The sequence below is a fragment of the Globicephala melas genome, chromosome 10, assembly GCF_963455315.2.
Source record: "Globicephala melas chromosome 10, mGloMel1.2, whole genome shotgun sequence".
In the NCBI taxonomy this organism is placed as follows: Eukaryota; Metazoa; Chordata; class Mammalia; order Artiodactyla; family Delphinidae; genus Globicephala; species Globicephala melas.
Window position 1 is genome coordinate 24,623 of NC_083323.1, and position 17,349 is coordinate 41,971.

A 17,349-nucleotide genomic window follows, 5' to 3' on the forward strand; every position below is an offset into this window, starting at 1 on the left:
CTTTGGCCGGGCAGCCCTCCTAGGGTCCTTGCGCGGTTGCGTAGCATCTGCGAGGACGCGGGCAGCGCTGGAAGCTGAGTGAACCGCGGTTGGGACCCGGGCTGACTCGCGGGGTCCGAGACAGGGCAGGGTCCGGGACGGGGCGGGATCCGAGGGGGACTCGGGGCCCTGAGGGCGGCTGGCCGTGGGCGGACCGACCTGCGGCGCTCCTGGTCTCCAGCCCTCGCCCGGGGACGGCCGAGAAGACGAAGTCGCGCGGGTGGCGGCCTCGCATGTGGGAACCGCCCCTCCAAGGCCGTCCTCGGGCCCTTGGCCAGTGCGGGGAAGAACGGGACAGTGGGTTCTGGCAACGGTAGGGGGCGGGGGGGCGAAGGCAGCCCAGCCTGGCTGCGGGGGTAAAGTGGTTCTCAGACCTGTTTGGTGCCCGAAAACTACTTGAGTGAAAGAGAACTTATCCACTGGGTGGCGAGGACATCGACACCCATTGAAGGTCTTTGAGAACGGGTTTGGCCGCGTTTGGCTTCCGAACAGGTCGCTCCAGCTTCAGGGTGGAGGTAGAAGGGACAGCCCCTCATTATGCTTATCAGGCATCTGCCACTTCCCAGTCACTGCTTTTGAGGCTGAGGGTACCTCGGTAAAGAAGGCTGAGTCCCTACCTGAGCAGAAACAGTAGCATTGCAGTTAGGGAAACTCAGGGGTCCTGTCGGTATTTTCCACCCTTGTGTGCACGTCTGTCATAGCTCTTGCCACAGTAGACTGCCATCGTGTCTCCTATCGGGGCGCGAGATGTACCCGTGATGAACCCTCAGTAAGTGCGAGCACTGATGCTGCGTTGTCGTTGCATCATTTTTGTGTGCCGAGTTAACTCAGAGTGTGGACTACGGCACATTCCCAGTAATGTTCGTGAAGTTATATTTGGGCTTAAGGACATGAGGGCAGTGGGATAGAGCTAGAGCTTGTTACGCCTCGATGCTGGCGTTGGGTGGCTGGTGATGTATTGTGCAGACAGAGAACGTGAGGAGCGACTTTGGGGTGGGCAGGGCTTAGGTTTCACAGGTTATTTTTGCCTGTGTGGAATAGTTCGCTATTCAGAATCTGGTAGGCAATTGCATACCTGAGTCTGGCACTGAGGGAAGCGATCTCTGTGGAGATACAGATCTGGCACCATCAGCATGTAGGAGATACCTAAAACCAGTAGAGGTTGGAATAACCCTAGAGAAGAGGGTCTGGGGAATGCCTAGTTGAGAGAGGAAGAGGCAGCTACTGATGGCAGTATGATGGAAAATGAAGTGGAAGTGAGAAGCATGAGGTAGAGGATCAGGAATACAGGTTAGGGTTCTTTGGCTGTGTGATCTGTCATGCAGTGATGAGAATTCAGGCTTACAGAGCCCTCTTTGTCAGACAGTGTCTCAACTCAATCATGTGATGTGGGCACTGAGTTTTGTCCCTGCTTTACAAGTGAGAAAACGCTTGTAGGTAAAACTTGCAAAGCTTCAACATGGCTTTAGAATAGTCTCTCCAGGTGGGAGTGGGAGTTGTGGTTCTGAGCATAGCTGAAGTAAAGAGATGACATAGGGTAAACCACTCTCAGAAGATCTGGGTGGGGACAAGATTACAGCCCCATGATTCAGCAAGTGCTAGCCAGGTGGGTGGTGAATAGAGAAGGATGTAAGTGTTTCCTTGGGCCCCTCTCTTGTCAGCTCATTGTCTCCCCTGTCCAGGAAGAGGAAGTGGATTTGGTGGAGGGGACTTCTCATCTCTTTAACAACAGCCTCTTCTTGATCTTCCCAGACGGTGACAAGACCCCCCTCCCCTGAGCTGATCCCCTTTCTACAGCCAGGAGCCAATGGCCGGGGACAGAGCCAAACCCTGTGAGCTGGACCAAGAGAAATACGATGCCGATGACAATGTGAAAATCATCTGCCTGGGGGACAGCGCTGTGGGCAAGTCCAAGTATGTTGGGAGATTAGGGAAGAAATGCCAGGCCCAGAGTGGGTCTAGGTTGTTAGAAAAATCCTCCAGAGGCATAGAGGAGCATGGCTTCTATGGGAGTGGTGAGAGAGTAGTCTTGGCTGGAGCCCAGGTCTGCATGGGGGAACAAGGGAGCGTCACATCAGCAGCTGTGTGTGTTTGGGGAGGAGGGCGTCCCCAGGGGCAAGTCACAGGACTGAGGAAATTGAGCTTTATCCATGAGTCCTGGCAGAAAGTATGGGACCGGTCACCCTAGAGACTACTGAAGCAGTCCTGGTGAGGTGAGAGCTGGGGTATTCCTGTGTGTGGTATGGGGCTGAGAGACTGCAAGATGCAGACAGTGGGAATGGGGAGAGGAAAGTGTGAGAAGTGTGACTGGCACAACCAGCGACAGGTGGAAGAAAGGTGGTGAAGATACTGTCTTGAAAGAACTCAGAGTTGAGAAGAGTGGATAGAAATGATGCCTGACTATAATCAGCGTAAAGATTTTTTTTTTCTTAAAAGATTTAATTTTTATTTATTTTGGGCTGTGTTGGCTCTTGGTTGCTGCGAGCGGGCTTTCTCTAGTTGCAGTGAGCGGGGGCTACTCTGTTGAGGTGAGTGGGCTTCTCACTGCGGTGGCTTCTCTTGTTGCGGAGCGTGGGCTTTAGGCGCGCGGGCTTCAGTAGTTGTGGCACACGGGCTCAGTAGTTGTGGCTCGTGGGCTGTAGAGCACAGGCTCAGTAGTTGTGGCGCATGGGCTTAGTTGCTCTGCGGCATGTGGGATCTTCCTGGACCAGGAATGGAACCCGTGTCCCCTGCATTGGGAGACAGATTCCCATCCACTGCGCCACCAGGGAAGTCCCAGTGTAAAGACTGACACACTCTTTTAACTGACTTCAGTGCCTCTGTGCACAGGCGTGGAGCTTCCCCTGAAGGGAGGCTCTGCAGTGCTGGCAGCTTGTCTCCACAGGGTGTGAGCCTGTTTCTCAGCTGTCTTGGACCAGTGGGGCACACATCCATTTCTGCCTTCGCAGGATGAGGGTAAACTTGCCCCTAACCAGATGCCTAGTTTAGTCTTATACCCAGGTGCCCCAGTTCCACCTTGGTTTCCACTTTTATCTGTTATTAACATATCCTTAGACCCAGGTAGCTGTCAGTAATTCCCTAGGGGCTTTGCTGATTGGGGCAGAGGTCACTAACTTTTCTCAGCCTCAAGTCTGTTTATTTTGAAAGGTGCCCTGGGAAAAGCAAAGCAGGAACTTGTGGCGGGAATCCTAAACTCAGGTCCTCATCTAAATGTCCAGACTTTAGGTGTGAGCAGGATTGTCATGCTGTAAAATGCCTAGGAAGCAACTCACAATAACTGTTTTCTCATCACAGTGCTCTGGCTAGAACTGCCAGTACTGTGTTGGATAGAAGTGGCAAAAGTAGGCATCTTCTTGTTTCTCATTATAAGGGAAAGCTTTCAGTCTTCTGCAATTGAGTATTAACTGTGGGGTTTTCATATATGGCCTTTATCCTAGAGGTAATTACCTTCTATTCCTAGTTTTTGTCATGAGATGGTGTTGGTTTTTGTCAAATGCTTTTTCTGCATTTGTTGAGATGAATATGTAGGATTTTTCCTTTGTTCTATTAATATGATATGTTTGATTAATTTTTTTAAGTTGAACCATCCTTATACTCTGAGAATAAATCTCCCTTGGTCCTTTTGATGGTGTATAATCCTTTTAATATGATTTGCTTTGCCAGTGGATTTTTTTGAGGATTCTTACAACTGAATTCATGAGGAGTATTGGCCTGTAGGTTTCTTTTCTAGTAGTGTCATTGTCTGACTTTGGAATCAGGGTACCACTGGCCTCATAGAAAGAATTATGCAGTGTTCCCTCCTCCTCAATTTTTGGGAAGCGTTTGAGAAGGATTGGTGTTTGTTCATGAAATGGTTGGTAGAATTCACCAGTGAAGCCATCCAGTCCCGGACTTTTCCTTATGGGAGATTTTTGAATACTGATATAATCTCCTTACTTGGTATAGGTCTACTCAGATTTTCTATTTCGTCTTGAGTCTGTTTGGTACTTTGTGTGTTTCTAGGAATTTGTGCACTTCATCTCAGTTATCCAGCTTGTTCGTTCATCGTATTCTCTTGTAATTCTTTTTGTTTCTGTAAAATTGATGTTACTGTCCCCAGTTTCAGTTCTGATTTTGATCATTTGTGTCCTCTCTTTTTTCTTAGTCTAGCTAAGGTTTGTTGATTTTGTTGATCTTTTCAGAGAACTAATTTCTGGTTACACTGATTTTTGTCTGTTGTCTTTCTATTCTGTATTTTGTTTATCTCCACTCCAATCTTTATTATTTCCTTCCTTCTGCTAACTTTGAGTTTAGTTTGCTCTTTCATGTCTACTACCTAAAGATGTACAGTTATGTTATTGATTTAATTTGACTAAATCTTCCCTATTTGATTTAATTTCCACCTTTTTGTGAAATTTCTTGTTTTTCTTCTGTTATTAATTTCTAGTTTCATTCCATTTTATTTGAAAAGATACTTTGTATGATCTAAGTCTTTTAAATTTTATTATGACTTTTTTTTGTGGCCTAACTCATGTTCACTTGAGAAGAATATGTATACTACTATTGTTGGGTGGAGTATTCTGTGTATGTCTGTTAGGTCTAATTGGTGGTTAGACCTAGTTAGTGTGGTTCAAGTCCTCTGTTTCATTGTTCTACTCATTATTGGAAGTGGGGTATTGAAATCTCAATATATTATTGTGCAACTCTCTATTTCTCCTTTTAGTTGTGTCAGTGTTAGCTTCATATATTTTGGGACTCTGTTGTGTGGTGCATATATGTTTATAACTTTTATATCTTTTTGATAGATTGAACTTTTTATCAATATATAATGTCCTTCTTTGTCTCTTGTAACATTTGTCACTTAAAAGTTTATTTTGTCTGACTGTAGTATAGTCACCCCATTTCTCTCTTGAATACTGTTTGCATGCAATATCTTTATCATCCTTTTGTTTTCCAACTTCTTTGTGACCTTGTATCTAAAGCAAGTGTCTTACAGTTAGGACATGCCTGGATCATGTTTTTTTAATATACACTCCCAATCTCTCACTTTTAACTGGAGAGTTTTATCTATTCTCATTTGCAACAACAATAATTAAAGCTATTACTGATAAAGAAGGATTTACTTCTGCCATTTAGCTATTTGTTTTATGTCTCCAGTTTTTTTTCCTCAAGTACTCCATTACTTTTTCTTTTTTTTAATTTTTTGTAGTGTACTATTTTGAGTCCCTTCTTGTCTTGTATAATTTTTTTAGTTGTTTATTAATGGTTGCCTTGAAGATTATAATTAATATCTAAAATTTATAGCAGCCTATTTGAATACCAGTTTAGTTATAATAGTATACCAACACTCTGCTCCTATATATTTCTATCCCTCCCCTTGATATTGTTTTGTCACAAATTACAACTTTATACATTGTGATCATTAACATAGATTTACAATTATAGTTTTAGATATTTGTCTTTTAAATCATGGGAAAAAAGAGGAGTTACAAACCAAAAATATGAGAATACTGGCTTTGGGGTTTTTTTTTTTTTTTTTTTTTGGCTGCGTTGGGTCTTTGTTGCTGCGCACAGGCTTTCTTCTAATTTCTGCAAATGGGGGCTACTCTTCGTTTTGGTGCACGGGCTTCTCATCACGGTGGCTTCTCTTGTTGCAGAGCACGGGCTCTAGGTGCGTGGGCCTCAGTAATTGTGATACACAGGCTCAGTAGTTGTGGCTCTTGGGCTCTAGAGCACAGGCTCAGTAGTTGTGGCACACAGGCTTAGTTGCTCTGCAGCATGTGGGATCTTCCTGGACCAGGGTTCGAACCCATGTCCCCTGCATTGGCAGGTGGATTCTTAACCAGTGCGCCACCAGGGAAGCCCAAGAATACTGGTTGTTATCTTTACCTGTGTAGCTACCTTTACTGAAGATCTTTATTTCTTCATACAGCTTCAAGTTACTGTCTAGTGTCCTTTCATTTCAACCTAAAGGACTTATTGTACCATTTCTTACAGGACAGATATACTGGTAATAAGTCACATCAGCTTATGTTTATCTGGGAATGTCTTAATTTCTCCTTCATTCTTGAAGGATAGTTTGCTGAACATAGAAGTCTTTTTTGACAATTTTTTTCTCAGGACTTTAAATATATCATTCCACTGCCTTCTGATCTCAGTGGTGTCTGATGAGAAGTTAGCTGTTTATCTTATTGAAGATTTTGTCTTTGAGTTTTGACATTTTGCCTATAATGTGGATCTCTGTGAGTTTATCCTGTTTGGAGTTTGTTGAGCTTCCTGGGTGTGTACATTCATGTCTTGCATCAGGTTTGGGAAGTTTTTAGCCATTATTTCTTCAACTAGTCTCTCTGCCCCCACCCCTCTTCTATTTATGATGCATGTGTTAGGATGATTTATGTTGTCTGATGGGCTCCTTAGGCACTGGTCATATTTACTCATTTTTCTTTCTGCTTCTTAGACTGGATAATTCCAGTTGCCTTATCTTCAAGTTTGCTGATCCTTTCTTCTGCCTTCTCAAATATGCTGTTGAAACTGTCTAGGGAGTTTTTCATTTAAATTATTGTACTTTTCAGCTCCAGAATATCCATTTGGTTTCTTTTCATAATTTCTATCTCTTTATTAATACTCTCATTCTGTTTATATGTTGCTTTCTAATTTCCTTTAGTTCTTTGTCCATGGTTTTCTTCAGTTTTTTGAGCATATTTAAGATAATTGATTTAACTTCTTTGACTGGTAATTCCAGGGTCTGGATTTCTTCAGGTATTGTTTCTGTTAAATTCTTTTTATCATGAGAATAGGCTATACCTTCCTGTTTCGTTGTATGCTTTGTAATTTTCTGGTTGTTAATTAGACATTCTGAGTATTTTGATGTGGTGACTTTGGAACTCAGATATTCCACTCCTCGGGTATAGCTGATTTCTGCTTGTTTAGAGCTGGAGTATCCACTTGTAACTTTTCCATATACTATTTTTGCAAAGTGTATATTCCTTCTTGTGTGTGGTCACTGATATTTCTATTCCATTATCTGTGATCATACAGTGACCTGATAAAGATTTCCTTAAATATTTGACTCCAAAAGGGGAAAGAAACAAAGAGGTATTCCTATCCCTTTAAATTTCCAATAGATGCCAGCAGGGGAAGACTCTGAAGCCTAAGAGAGCTGAGATCCGGCTCCTCGGCCAGACTTCTTGAGGAAAGTGTCTCTACTGGAGCCAGACATTCGGAACACGGGTCACTGCCTAGCTGCAGTGGGCCTGAGGAGTGGGTGACCATTGCTGGTTTGTGCGTGGTGTTCTTTTGCACAAGACCAGCACTCTCCTTTTATCCAGCCCTCTACTGGTCATTGTGTCCAGTCAGGTTCCAGAGTTCTGAAATAGTTGTTTCTGATCATTTTTTCCAGTTATTGGTTGTTTCAGTTGAGGGAGTGACCCATAGAACTTCATACTCCACCATTTTAAGTAATGTCCTCAAGTAATGTTCATTTTTTTCCTACATAGATATCCATTTGTTTCCACACCATTCCTTGATAAAACAATCCTTTACCCTGTTGAATTGCAGTAATGCTTTTGTTCTAAATCCAGTGACCATACACGTGGCTATATATATTTTAAGTGTGTGTTTACTGCCTGTCTTCACCCACTAGACTGTAAGCTCCATGAAGACAGGAATTTTCCTCTGTTTTGTTAAATGTTATATCATGGCACCTAGCGTAGTATCTGGCAAATGGCAAGCACTCAGTAATTATTTTAAATTTTTTTGTACTAAAATATATTTGTCCATTCTTCTGTTGAAGAACAGTTATGAAATTACAATTTTTATGGTATTAGACACAATATTGCAGTGAATATTTTTATGCCTATCATCTTGGGCACACAGTCTATTAGACTTGGGGTGAAATTGCCCAGTTTTAGGATTAGCTCAAACTTTGACTTATCCCAGTTGCTCTCCAAAGTAGTAGTATGTTAAGTTCGCACTCCTACCAGCACAGCACAAGAGTTTCCACAAAACGTGCAGCATTTGGTATCATACGACTTTTTCAACTTTGGTAATCTGAAGGATGTGTGTGCTATTTCATTTTATTTTAATTTGCATGAAAATCATTAATTTACATTAAAATCATTCAAGATTGAGCATCTTTTCATATGTTTTTTAGCCGTTCTTCTGAATTGCCTGTTCATATTCTTAGGACCCAGGTTGTGTGTGTGTTCTCTTATTCACGTATCAGAGCTGTTCATAATCTCTGTATATTAATTCTTTGTCAGTGATCGGCATTGCACGTAGCTTCTCCCAGTCTGTGTTTTGTTTTGTTTTGTTTTGTTTATTTCTTAACTTTTCATTTTGAAATAACAGATTTACAGGATGTTGCAAAGAGAATACAGAGAGGGCCTGTGTACCCTTCACCCAGTTTCCCCAGTGGTTATATCTTACATAACTGTAGTACAAGATCAAATCAGGAAACTGGCGTTAGTTCAATGCATATGTATAATTCTGTGTCATTTTGTCACATGGGTAGATTTGTGTAAGCATCACTGGACTCAAGATCCAAAACTATTCCATCACTGCAGAGGCCTCGGTCCTGCTGTCCATTTATAGTCACACCCACCCCACTTCACCTCCTACCACCCCTATTAACCCCTGTAGCCACTAATATTCTCCATCTCTATAACTGTGTCATCTTGGCAACATTGTATAAAAGGCATTATACAACGTGTGACCTTTTTCACTCAGCATAATACCCTTAAGATTTGTTCAAATTGTTGGGTACATCAGTAATTTTTTCCTTGCTATTGCTGAGTAGTAGTCCATATTATAGATGTACCACAGTTTGTTTATTCCCTAAAAGGAGGAAACTGGGGTCCCTGCCCACAGGGAAAGCATCTGTGGGTGCTGGGTCAGCGTTATAGCCGAAGGGTGTCAGGAACTTAAGGGGAGTCAGAAAGAGGGTGGGTGGGTGGTTCCTGGGCATTGTCCTTGAAAGGAAACTGTGTAGCTGTGGAAGGAGTGGGAGGGGGAAGCCACAGCTGGCTTCCGAGTTTTCAACCCTCGGGTGGTGCGACAGGGGCAGGCAGGAGCGTTGAGGGATGCACCTGACCACTTGTACATTCTCCTTACAGACTTATGGAGAGATTTCTCATGGATGGATTGTATCCTTCAAGTTTTGAAATGCTCCTTGTTCCTGTGGCCCTTTCCACCCTCAGGCCAGCTCAGCCCCACTGCCCACCCCTTTGCTCCAGCGGTCCAGGGAGGAGGGATAAGTGAGTAAATTCGCAGGTTTCATTTCATGCTGGCTTCTCACCAGCTGACCCACGTGGCATCACATGTAGTTGGTGCTGCATATTTTCAAGCTCACTCACATCTGGATCCGCTTTCTATTAGGAAAGCAGTGGAATGGCTAACAGTAAGTACCTCGTCAAATGCCTGGACTCAAACCCCACCTCTTCCTTCTTAGTAGCTCTGGCGCTGGGCAAGTCACCTAACATCTCTGACCTCAGAGCTTGGGCTCTCTAATGTTTAAACATTCTCTGGTATGAGTCAACTTTGTAAAACAGGAAGCGCCAGCCCCACCCTCCTTCCGTGAATCGTTGCATTGTGCAGGTTTGGAATGAGACAATTGGGATGGTTTTTAAAAGCTTCCCAAGTGAGTCCGTTGAGAACTGGGGGTGAGAAGAACCCCAGAGCCCCCTGCTCCCTGCCCGGGGCCCCAGCGCCCCCGTGGTAGACTCTAAGTGTACCTTACTTCACCTTCTACCAAGTTCTCCTTTGCACCCACCCACCTGCATCATCCCAGCTCCGATGGTTAAACCACAGCATCTTGCAGCTTCAGCAAATGTTATTCCCCAGGCTTTTTGATAGGGTTGCAAAAGGCAAACTACAGTTCATAAACAGTTTGTCAGCTGTCTGGCTTATGAAGACTTTTTTCCCCTGGAACTGTCATGTTGCTTCTTATGGCTGGGTTTCCTCTCTGGCCTGCAAGAGCCCCATCCATGGGGAGCTGGGGCATCCCCGCAGTCTCATTGGCCAACTACGTGATGCTGTTTCAGACAGCTGCTCTGTAAAATTCCATTCCATGTTTTCCCTTGGACTTAGGTGGCCAGGACGTAATCCCAACCTCTCCCACCCCTCACCTTTCCATGGAGCTTGTGCCTGTGATATTTGAAGTTGATCCTCTGTCTGCAACACTCATTCAATTTAAAATCCAAATAACTTCTTAAAGAAGGAGAGAGAGAGCCCGTTCCATCCCCCCAGCAGCCGCCCCCCAGCACCTTGCTTACGTCTCTTTTCATTCATCTTTGCCCCTTAACCTAAGTGCAGTCAGCCCCGGCAGCTGTCCACACACGCCCTGACCCTGTACAAGCACACGGCCACGGTGGACGGCAAGACCGTCCTTGTGGGTGAGCAGCACAGTGCCGAGCCACACCACCTCTCAGGAGGGAGAAGTAGTGGGGGAGAGAGTCAAGCAGGGGGAAATGAGACCCCAGGCATGGATGAAGGGTGATAGGTACAACCCAGAGAGCCCGGAAGCCAGGGAGGGTGGGAGGAAGCACGCAGGGTTCTGTTCCGGTGCTCTTCAGCCAGTGTAAAGAAACAACAGGGTTGGTCTGAGTGTCATCTGCCACAAAGGGTTTGGCTTTAAATGTGGTCACAACCTTCCCCTTGGCCAGGCCACACGTCCGGCCTGACTGTGTCCACCCTCTGTGATCAGCACACATGGGAATTGGGCCTAGTTGTGACCTTGGAGCGTCCTGCATCTTATAGGTGGGGGAAGGAGGTCACTGACCCTCTCCCTCTTGGGGCTCCCTGTCTGTACTCTCCTTCCTCCTGGCCCTGGGTCTCCCTCTCACCCGCCCCCACGCACGCCCAGGTGCGTTACATCCTGACAACACACCCGCGAGCTGTGTGGTCTCCGTTGCTCCCCATCCTCCCACGGGTGCCTGTGTTTCCGAACACAGACACCGCACAGAGATGCTCAGCGTCTGGGGCTCTCTGCCCTTCATCCCCCATCAGGCAGTCAGAGCTGTGTTCACATTGCAGACTTTTGGGACACAGCAGGCCAAGAGCGGTTCCAGAGCATGCACGCCTCCTACTACCACAAGGCCCACGCCTGCATCATGGTATGAAACCAACTGGAGGGCAAAGGCTCTGGGCAAGTCTGGCCTGAGGGGTGAAGGGATGAAGGGCCCAGCAGGACTGAGCCCTCCTCACCAGGGCTGGGTGCTGGAGGGAAGGATTAGCGCAGGCTTCAGAGTGCACGTGCTTCCCAGAGGTTCGGAGTGAGAACACGCCAGAGCCAGCTTCTCTTCCAGGGGTGGGGGGATGTGTGGAGCCACCATTCCGGCGGGAGGAGCAAGTTCAGGGCCTCATCATCAGGCAGAGCATCTAAGAGTCCAACACAGTCCCTCCCTAATGGAGGCCTCCCTCATCCGCTGCTCTCTAGGGGCAGATGCTGGGGCTGAGCAGGCTCTGGTTCCCAGGGAGCTTTCCCCTCCAAAATGGCCCCCTCCTCCGTCTCAGCCTCTCACTTTGCTGTCTGGAGCACAGCCCTCAGAGGTCCAGCCCAGTAGCCAGTGGGCAGGTGCCGCAGGAGAGCCTGACACTCAGCTATGGCAAGGGCCACGAATAGAGAGAGGGACTGTAAACTTGTGTCCTTTAGGGCCTCCTGCCCGCAGACTCACTGGCTCCTTTCTCAGGCTCTTCTGTCCCTTAAGCACAAGATCTCTTGAAATTTTCCAAAATTTAATGCTAGTACCTATAATGGGACAAAACAAAAGAGGGTAACAGGGTAAGGCAGATGGGGGCAGACTGGTGCCAGCAGTCGTGACCTCTTGCCTCTGACACATCTCCACTAGCTCCTTTTGGGCCCTCTTCTGAGACCTGGGGTGTTCGTCCTGCCAGCCTCCCTGCATACCTGTATGTGCAGGTGCCTACCACCAGCCCCAGCCTGCTGTAGGGGGCCTTGCCGGTAGAAAGCGCTCAGCCTCTCGTGACCACACGGGGACCTGATAGTCCCAGAGGGAGCTGGGGTTCCACCCTCCACCTTGAAACCCCAAAGGGTATGCTTCTCGGCCTAACCAGCTCCTCAGCTCTCAAAACAAGGAAAGGAAGCTCAGGAAACCAGACCTGGACAAAGTGTGACTGACAGTCACCATGGCAGGCAGCCATGGGAGGTGTGAAGCAGATTCCGGAAGTTTCATTACAAGCGTATTTTAAAAGAAGTCTTCATTGGGAATTCAAGACAAAGTAGTCATTTATTGAAATTGGGCCTGGAGAGTACCATAGAAGAGCCTCTCAGGTGGACCTCCTGCTGCCTCAGGTGTGACAGCTGCCGACCAGAGCCCACTGCCGTGCAGGGGGAATCCCTGGCCCTGGACGTGGTTACTCCCATGAAGGGCTGGGTTGTTCAGAAGTAAGATCTGCCATTCCAGCAGGTTACAGGGTTGTGCATCTCAGTCCACTGTTGTGCTGGGGCAGTTTGGACATGTGGGTCTCTTCTGGAGGGTGTCTGGGCAACAGAAAGCTGGCCTTGGAGAAGCTCCTGCGAGGGGCTTGAAGGATCCCTGTAGCAGCAACGTGAAGCATCTTAGGGCTTCTGTCCTCCCCGCCCTAGAGCCAGTCACAGTGCTCATGCTTCTTGCGGGCACTTTTCAATAGGTGAAAACTATAAATTATAGAAAGTTAATAAAATGATGATAAGCTACAGAATAATAAAAGACAAAAGTACTTCTACAAAGTCTAAAATACAAAATTAAAAGTTTATAATTAAAAGTAAATCAAAATAACTGAAAGGAAATTCTAGAAACATTTAAGATTATCATAGAGGAGGTGTTTTGGGTTTTTTTGGCCACACCACGCGTGGCATGTGGGGATCTTGGTTCCCCAACCAGGGATGGAACCCACGCTCCCTGCATTGGAAGTGTGGAGTCTTAACCACTGGACCAGCAGGGAAGTCCCATTATAAGGGAGTTCTTAAACAAAGTTTAAGCAGTAGTTAGACTACGAAAAAAACAAAAAGCTTACCATTTGTAACGGACTTATCAGTAAGTAAAATGATAAAATCCGGTTAAAATAGGTAAATCAGGTGACCGGATGAAGGTTCTAGAGGGTGAGAAGGGTGGGCAAGGCATAGCCCTTGTGGTTAGAGGGGAGGCCGCTCAGAGTGGTGCGTGGTCCGAGTTGCCAAGCCCGTGTTTGCCTGCTTGTGTGTGTGTCACCTGGGGGTGGCATGCAGAGACACTGATGCACTTGGGCTGTCTTCTTTCCTCTGCTAATTGCAGGTATTTGATGTGCAGAGGAAAATCACCTACAAGAACCTGAGCACCTGGTATGCAGAGCTTCGGGAGTTCAGGCCAGAGATTCCATGCATTGTGGTGGCCAATAAAATCGATGGTGAGGCCACCTTACATCTGGGTGCCAGCAATTCATGGGGGACCCACCATCACACGTTTCCTCTTCCTTTCCTGGGCCAGCGAACCGTCAGTGGTCCATTCTTTTTCCCGACACACAGCCCTTGGTTTCTTGCCATCACTGCCCTCCCAGTAAGGATCCAAGTGAGGCAACCTGCCTTCTCGAGACACAGATCCCAGTGAAATGAACTCTTTCTAAGACGCGTCCCCTGGTTGTCCCTGCTCATCCCTCTTCCTAGAATGGGGACCTCCAGTGACCCACCCTGCAAAATTCTCTCCCTTTGCCTTTGTAGACAGGCCCATGTCCTACCTTCTCTCTACAGCAGACATAAAGATGACCCAAAAAAGCTTCAGTTTTGCCAGGAAGTTCTCCCTGCCCCTGTACTTTGTCTCAGCTGCTGATGGTACCAACGTTGTGAAGGTAATGGGAGACTGCAGAGACAGTCTCGTAAGGCCGGGGACGGCCTGGTGCTGAAGTTACCAGGGAAGCGATGGAGAGAAGGGCTGGCTGCAGGGCTGGTGGAGAGGACGGGCACTGTTTTGGGGGCTGTGCTGAGCATGTGGTGACAGGAAGGGGTCGTGTGAGCATTGACAGTAGGGGCGGTGGTGGGTTGGGCTTGGTGAAGAAAAGGTACCTTGACCATGCATGGGGTCAGGGTGACAGGGAAAAGGTGAATTGAGGAGTGACCTTGCTGATTTTAGGGTGGAGTACTGTGGGGACATATGATGGGAGCGGGGCCAGTGGGTACAGGGCAGGCAGAGTCCAGGCCACTGGCCCCACGGCCTTGTTTTCCTTCCCACCACCTTCACCTTACCTCCAGCTCTTCAGCGATGCAATTCGATTAGCTGTGTCTTACAAACAGAACTCCCGGGACTTCATGGATGAGGTTTTGCAGGAGCTTGAGGTAGGTCAGGCCCGGATGTCAGGTGGCGTAGAGGAAGCGGCTTCCCTTCATAGGGGTGCAGAGCATAACCCAACAGACCGACTTTGCAGGCCACACGTGCTCGTCGAGGGCACTGCCCCTAGAGGTGTCAGAGCTACAGTTGGTCAAATGCAAGGCCAGGCCTCACCTGCAACCTTGTTCACAGAGCATCAGCTTGGAGCAGAAGGAGGAGGATATGCTGGGCAAAGAGCCGCGTGGCCACGTCGAGAGCCCATCTCCCTCCTGAGCCACAGAAGGAGGCCTCTCTCCACGGCCGACTTGGGGAGGGGGGGAGTTCAGAATACCCCTCCCTTCTGCAGTCCTTCAGCTCTCACGTGAGACATTCTTCCAGGCCATCCCCTGCTATGCCTCCTACAGACCCAACCATCCCATTTGCTCCCCCACTGCCATGGCCCGTGAGACCTGACCCGTCACAGTTGTTCCCTCCCCTGTAGTCGGGCAGGCAAGGGGTCCGCACCAGACCCTGGGGCAGAATTAAGGATGGACACTCCCGGTTATGTGGGACGGTGAAGAAAATCGGGCAACATTCTGTGTGTGTCTCTTAAATAAAAGGAAATTTAGGTGTTTTTTTTTCCCCCTCCCAGAACTGACCTCAGGGCCTATTCGTTGCATTTCTACCAAGGGAATGATTTCTACCAAGGGAGTGATTTCTAATTCCTGACTATCCTTTTTCCTCTAGTCTCCCAACGAAACCAGCCATTTTAAGAAAATGGTTTTGAACAGAGAGCTGTTCATTCCGTAAGTTTTTCCAGAGTTCTTCTAGGTACAGCCAGTACGTTGATGAACAGCGAGGCCAAGGTCACAGGCCCAAGTTTGTTGCTAGCATCACGTGAAAGCAGGCGACTGCTCTGGCCGTACTTAGTAATACACAAACGTCGTAGTTGTAAACATCGAGGGTCAATACAGCCACACCACAAGGCACACCTGTTTGCATTGTAAAAAATTGACTTTCGGAAAGCTTCCTTTAAAACCCCTATTTCAACAAGGGAGGATTTCCTTCATTTTTCTTGAGGACTAGTGTGGACATTGTACCTCCTTGGGTGGCAAGGGCTGCTGAGAACTCTCATGCTGCCTTTTCCATTTATCTCCAGGACTTGTGGTTCACTAGGACGCTTTTATGATCATCTTGTACGTCATTTCCATTTTTAAAATTTATTTTTATTTACGTTGAATAGATGTGCATGCTTTGTGGGCATGGATTTCTCTGAGCAAAGAGTCACAAGAGAACGAGCGGATCATCAGCCACGTTAGTAAGGGGAGACTGCCGTGACCTGGCGTGTCATCTCTAGATTGATTGTCACAGAGACCATTTCCGTGGAATTCAGTGTTTTTAAAAGAATGGGTGTTTGTTTGTCTGGGAGTCAAGAACAAGCGTTTTTACCCTTTAGATTACTGACGCTTACAATTTCAACGTCACGGATTTAACCCGACCAGGAAATTTCAGGAATGCGTTACCCTGGTGAGATGTACGTTTAAAAACAACAACAGAAACAACCCTTTAGTTATTGTAAATGATTAATAAGTGTTTTTTAAATATAATGGCTTCACTGAGATATAATTCAAAAACCGTATAATTCACCATCGGTATTGGCTTTACGTAACCATTTTGCATCAGGTTCCCTGGAAGCAAAGCCTGAGAAGGCAACTCTTGTTCAGATGACTCATTGTGGCAGTTTTCTGTCTCTGCTGGGGACCAGCTTCAGTCTCCCCCTTCCTAGGGAAGCTCTGGAGGACAAACTGCCCCACAAGGATGGTCCCACTTTGAGACCAGGGCCCTTTTTGTGCCAGTTGGCCAAGTGTGTGAGGAGGAGGTGGAAGGGGTGACTTGTAGTGTCCAGGGCAAAAGGGCTCCTGTTTTAGCAAGGACGGTTCCCTGGGGAAAGGGCAGCTGTGAGTTTCAACACTCGAAGTAGGTAGGGGGTAAGTGCTCAGGCAGGGTGCCAGCCATATCCATGGCCACCTGCCCATACATTGCTCAAATCCACCTGCTTCTTAAAGCAGTATGTCGTCCTGACATACAGGAACACCACCCCTGAGTCTTTTTTAAATAATTCATTGAGGTGAAATTACATAACATAAAATTAAAGTACACAATGCAGTGCCATTTAGTACAGTTACAGTGTTGTGCCACTGTCACCTCTATCTAGTTCTAAAACATCTCCATCACTCTGAAGTAAAACCCCTTACTCGTTAGTAGTTTCTCCAACACTCCCTCCCCTCAGCCCCTTTGAAACACTGATCCACGTTCTTTCTGTCTCTATGGATTTATCTACTCTGGATATTTCATATAAATGAAATAAAACGATACGTGACCTTTTGTGTCTTGCACTCAGCATGTTTTCAAGATTCACGCATATATCATGTACTTCATTCCTCTCTATGGCTAATGTTCCATTGTATTAAATAACTCAAGTTGTCTATCCGTTCATCCATTGATGGATGTTTGGATCCATCTTTCAGCTATTGCGAATAGTGCTGCTATGAACATGCTTATACATGTGCTTATACGAGCAGTTTTCAATTCTTCTGGGTGTCAGAGTCTGCTCGGGCTGCTGTAACAAAATACCACTGACTGGGTGGCTTACAACAGATATTTATTTCTCACAGTTCCGGAGGCCGGGAAGTCTAAGGTCAAGGTGCTGGCAAGGTAGGTTTCATCCTGAAGCCTCTTCTCTTGGCTTGTAGGCAGCTGCCATCTCACTGTGTGCCCACATGACCTCTTTGTGTTCAGGTAGATTCCTCTTAAAAGACTATGTCCTGGGACTTACTTACCTGGTGGCGCAGTGGTTAAGAATCCGCTTGCCAGTGCCGGGGCCCAGGTTTGAGCCCGGGCCCAGGAAGATCCCACGTGCCACGGAGCAACTAAGCCCGTGCTCCACAACTACTGAGCCTGTGCTCTAGAGCCTGTGCCCCGCAACGAGAAGCCAACGCAGTGAGAAACCCACGCACCGCAACGAAGAGTAGCCCCCGCCCGCCACACCTAGAGA

General features: G+C 46.9%; 1 protein-coding gene across 10 annotated transcripts; it reads left to right on the plus strand.

Moving 5' to 3' along the window:
• The first annotated feature begins 2 nt into the window (after positions 1 to 2).
• Positions 3 to 16,405, plus strand: RABL2B (RAB, member of RAS oncogene family like 2B). 10 transcript variants are annotated; one of them, XM_060305816.2, is made up of 9 exons: positions 817 to 1,645; positions 1,837 to 1,953; positions 9,132 to 9,161; positions 10,330 to 10,409; positions 11,050 to 11,129; positions 13,290 to 13,401; positions 13,712 to 13,839; positions 14,240 to 14,323; positions 14,508 to 16,405. In XM_060305816.2, the coding sequence occupies exons 1-9, from the start codon at positions 1,623 to 1,625 to the stop codon at positions 14,586 to 14,588; spliced, it is 735 nt and encodes a 244-aa protein (XP_060161799.1). In that variant the 5' UTR covers positions 817 to 1,622; the 3' UTR covers positions 14,589 to 16,405. The 10 variants fall into 10 exon arrangements, with proteins under 10 accessions (XP_060161793.1, XP_060161796.1, XP_060161795.1 ...); XM_060305818.2 differs by having other exon boundaries at positions 818 to 1,645; positions 13,745 to 13,839; XM_060305817.2 differs by having other exon boundaries at positions 821 to 1,645; positions 13,742 to 13,839.
• Positions 16,406 to 17,349: the final 944 nt, after the last annotated feature.

Coding starts and splice junctions, on each gene's coding strand:
- RABL2B (XM_060305809.2), top strand. CDS start 1,623: ATGATTCAGCAAGTGCTAGCCAG. Junction 9,162..10,329: donor AGATTTCTCATGGATGGATT/GTATCCTTCAAG, acceptor ACCTAAGTGCAG/TCAGCCCCGGCAGCTGTCCA. Junction 10,410..11,049: donor CGGCAAGACCGTCCTTGTGG/GTGAGCAGCACA, acceptor TTCACATTGCAG/ACTTTTGGGACACAGCAGGC.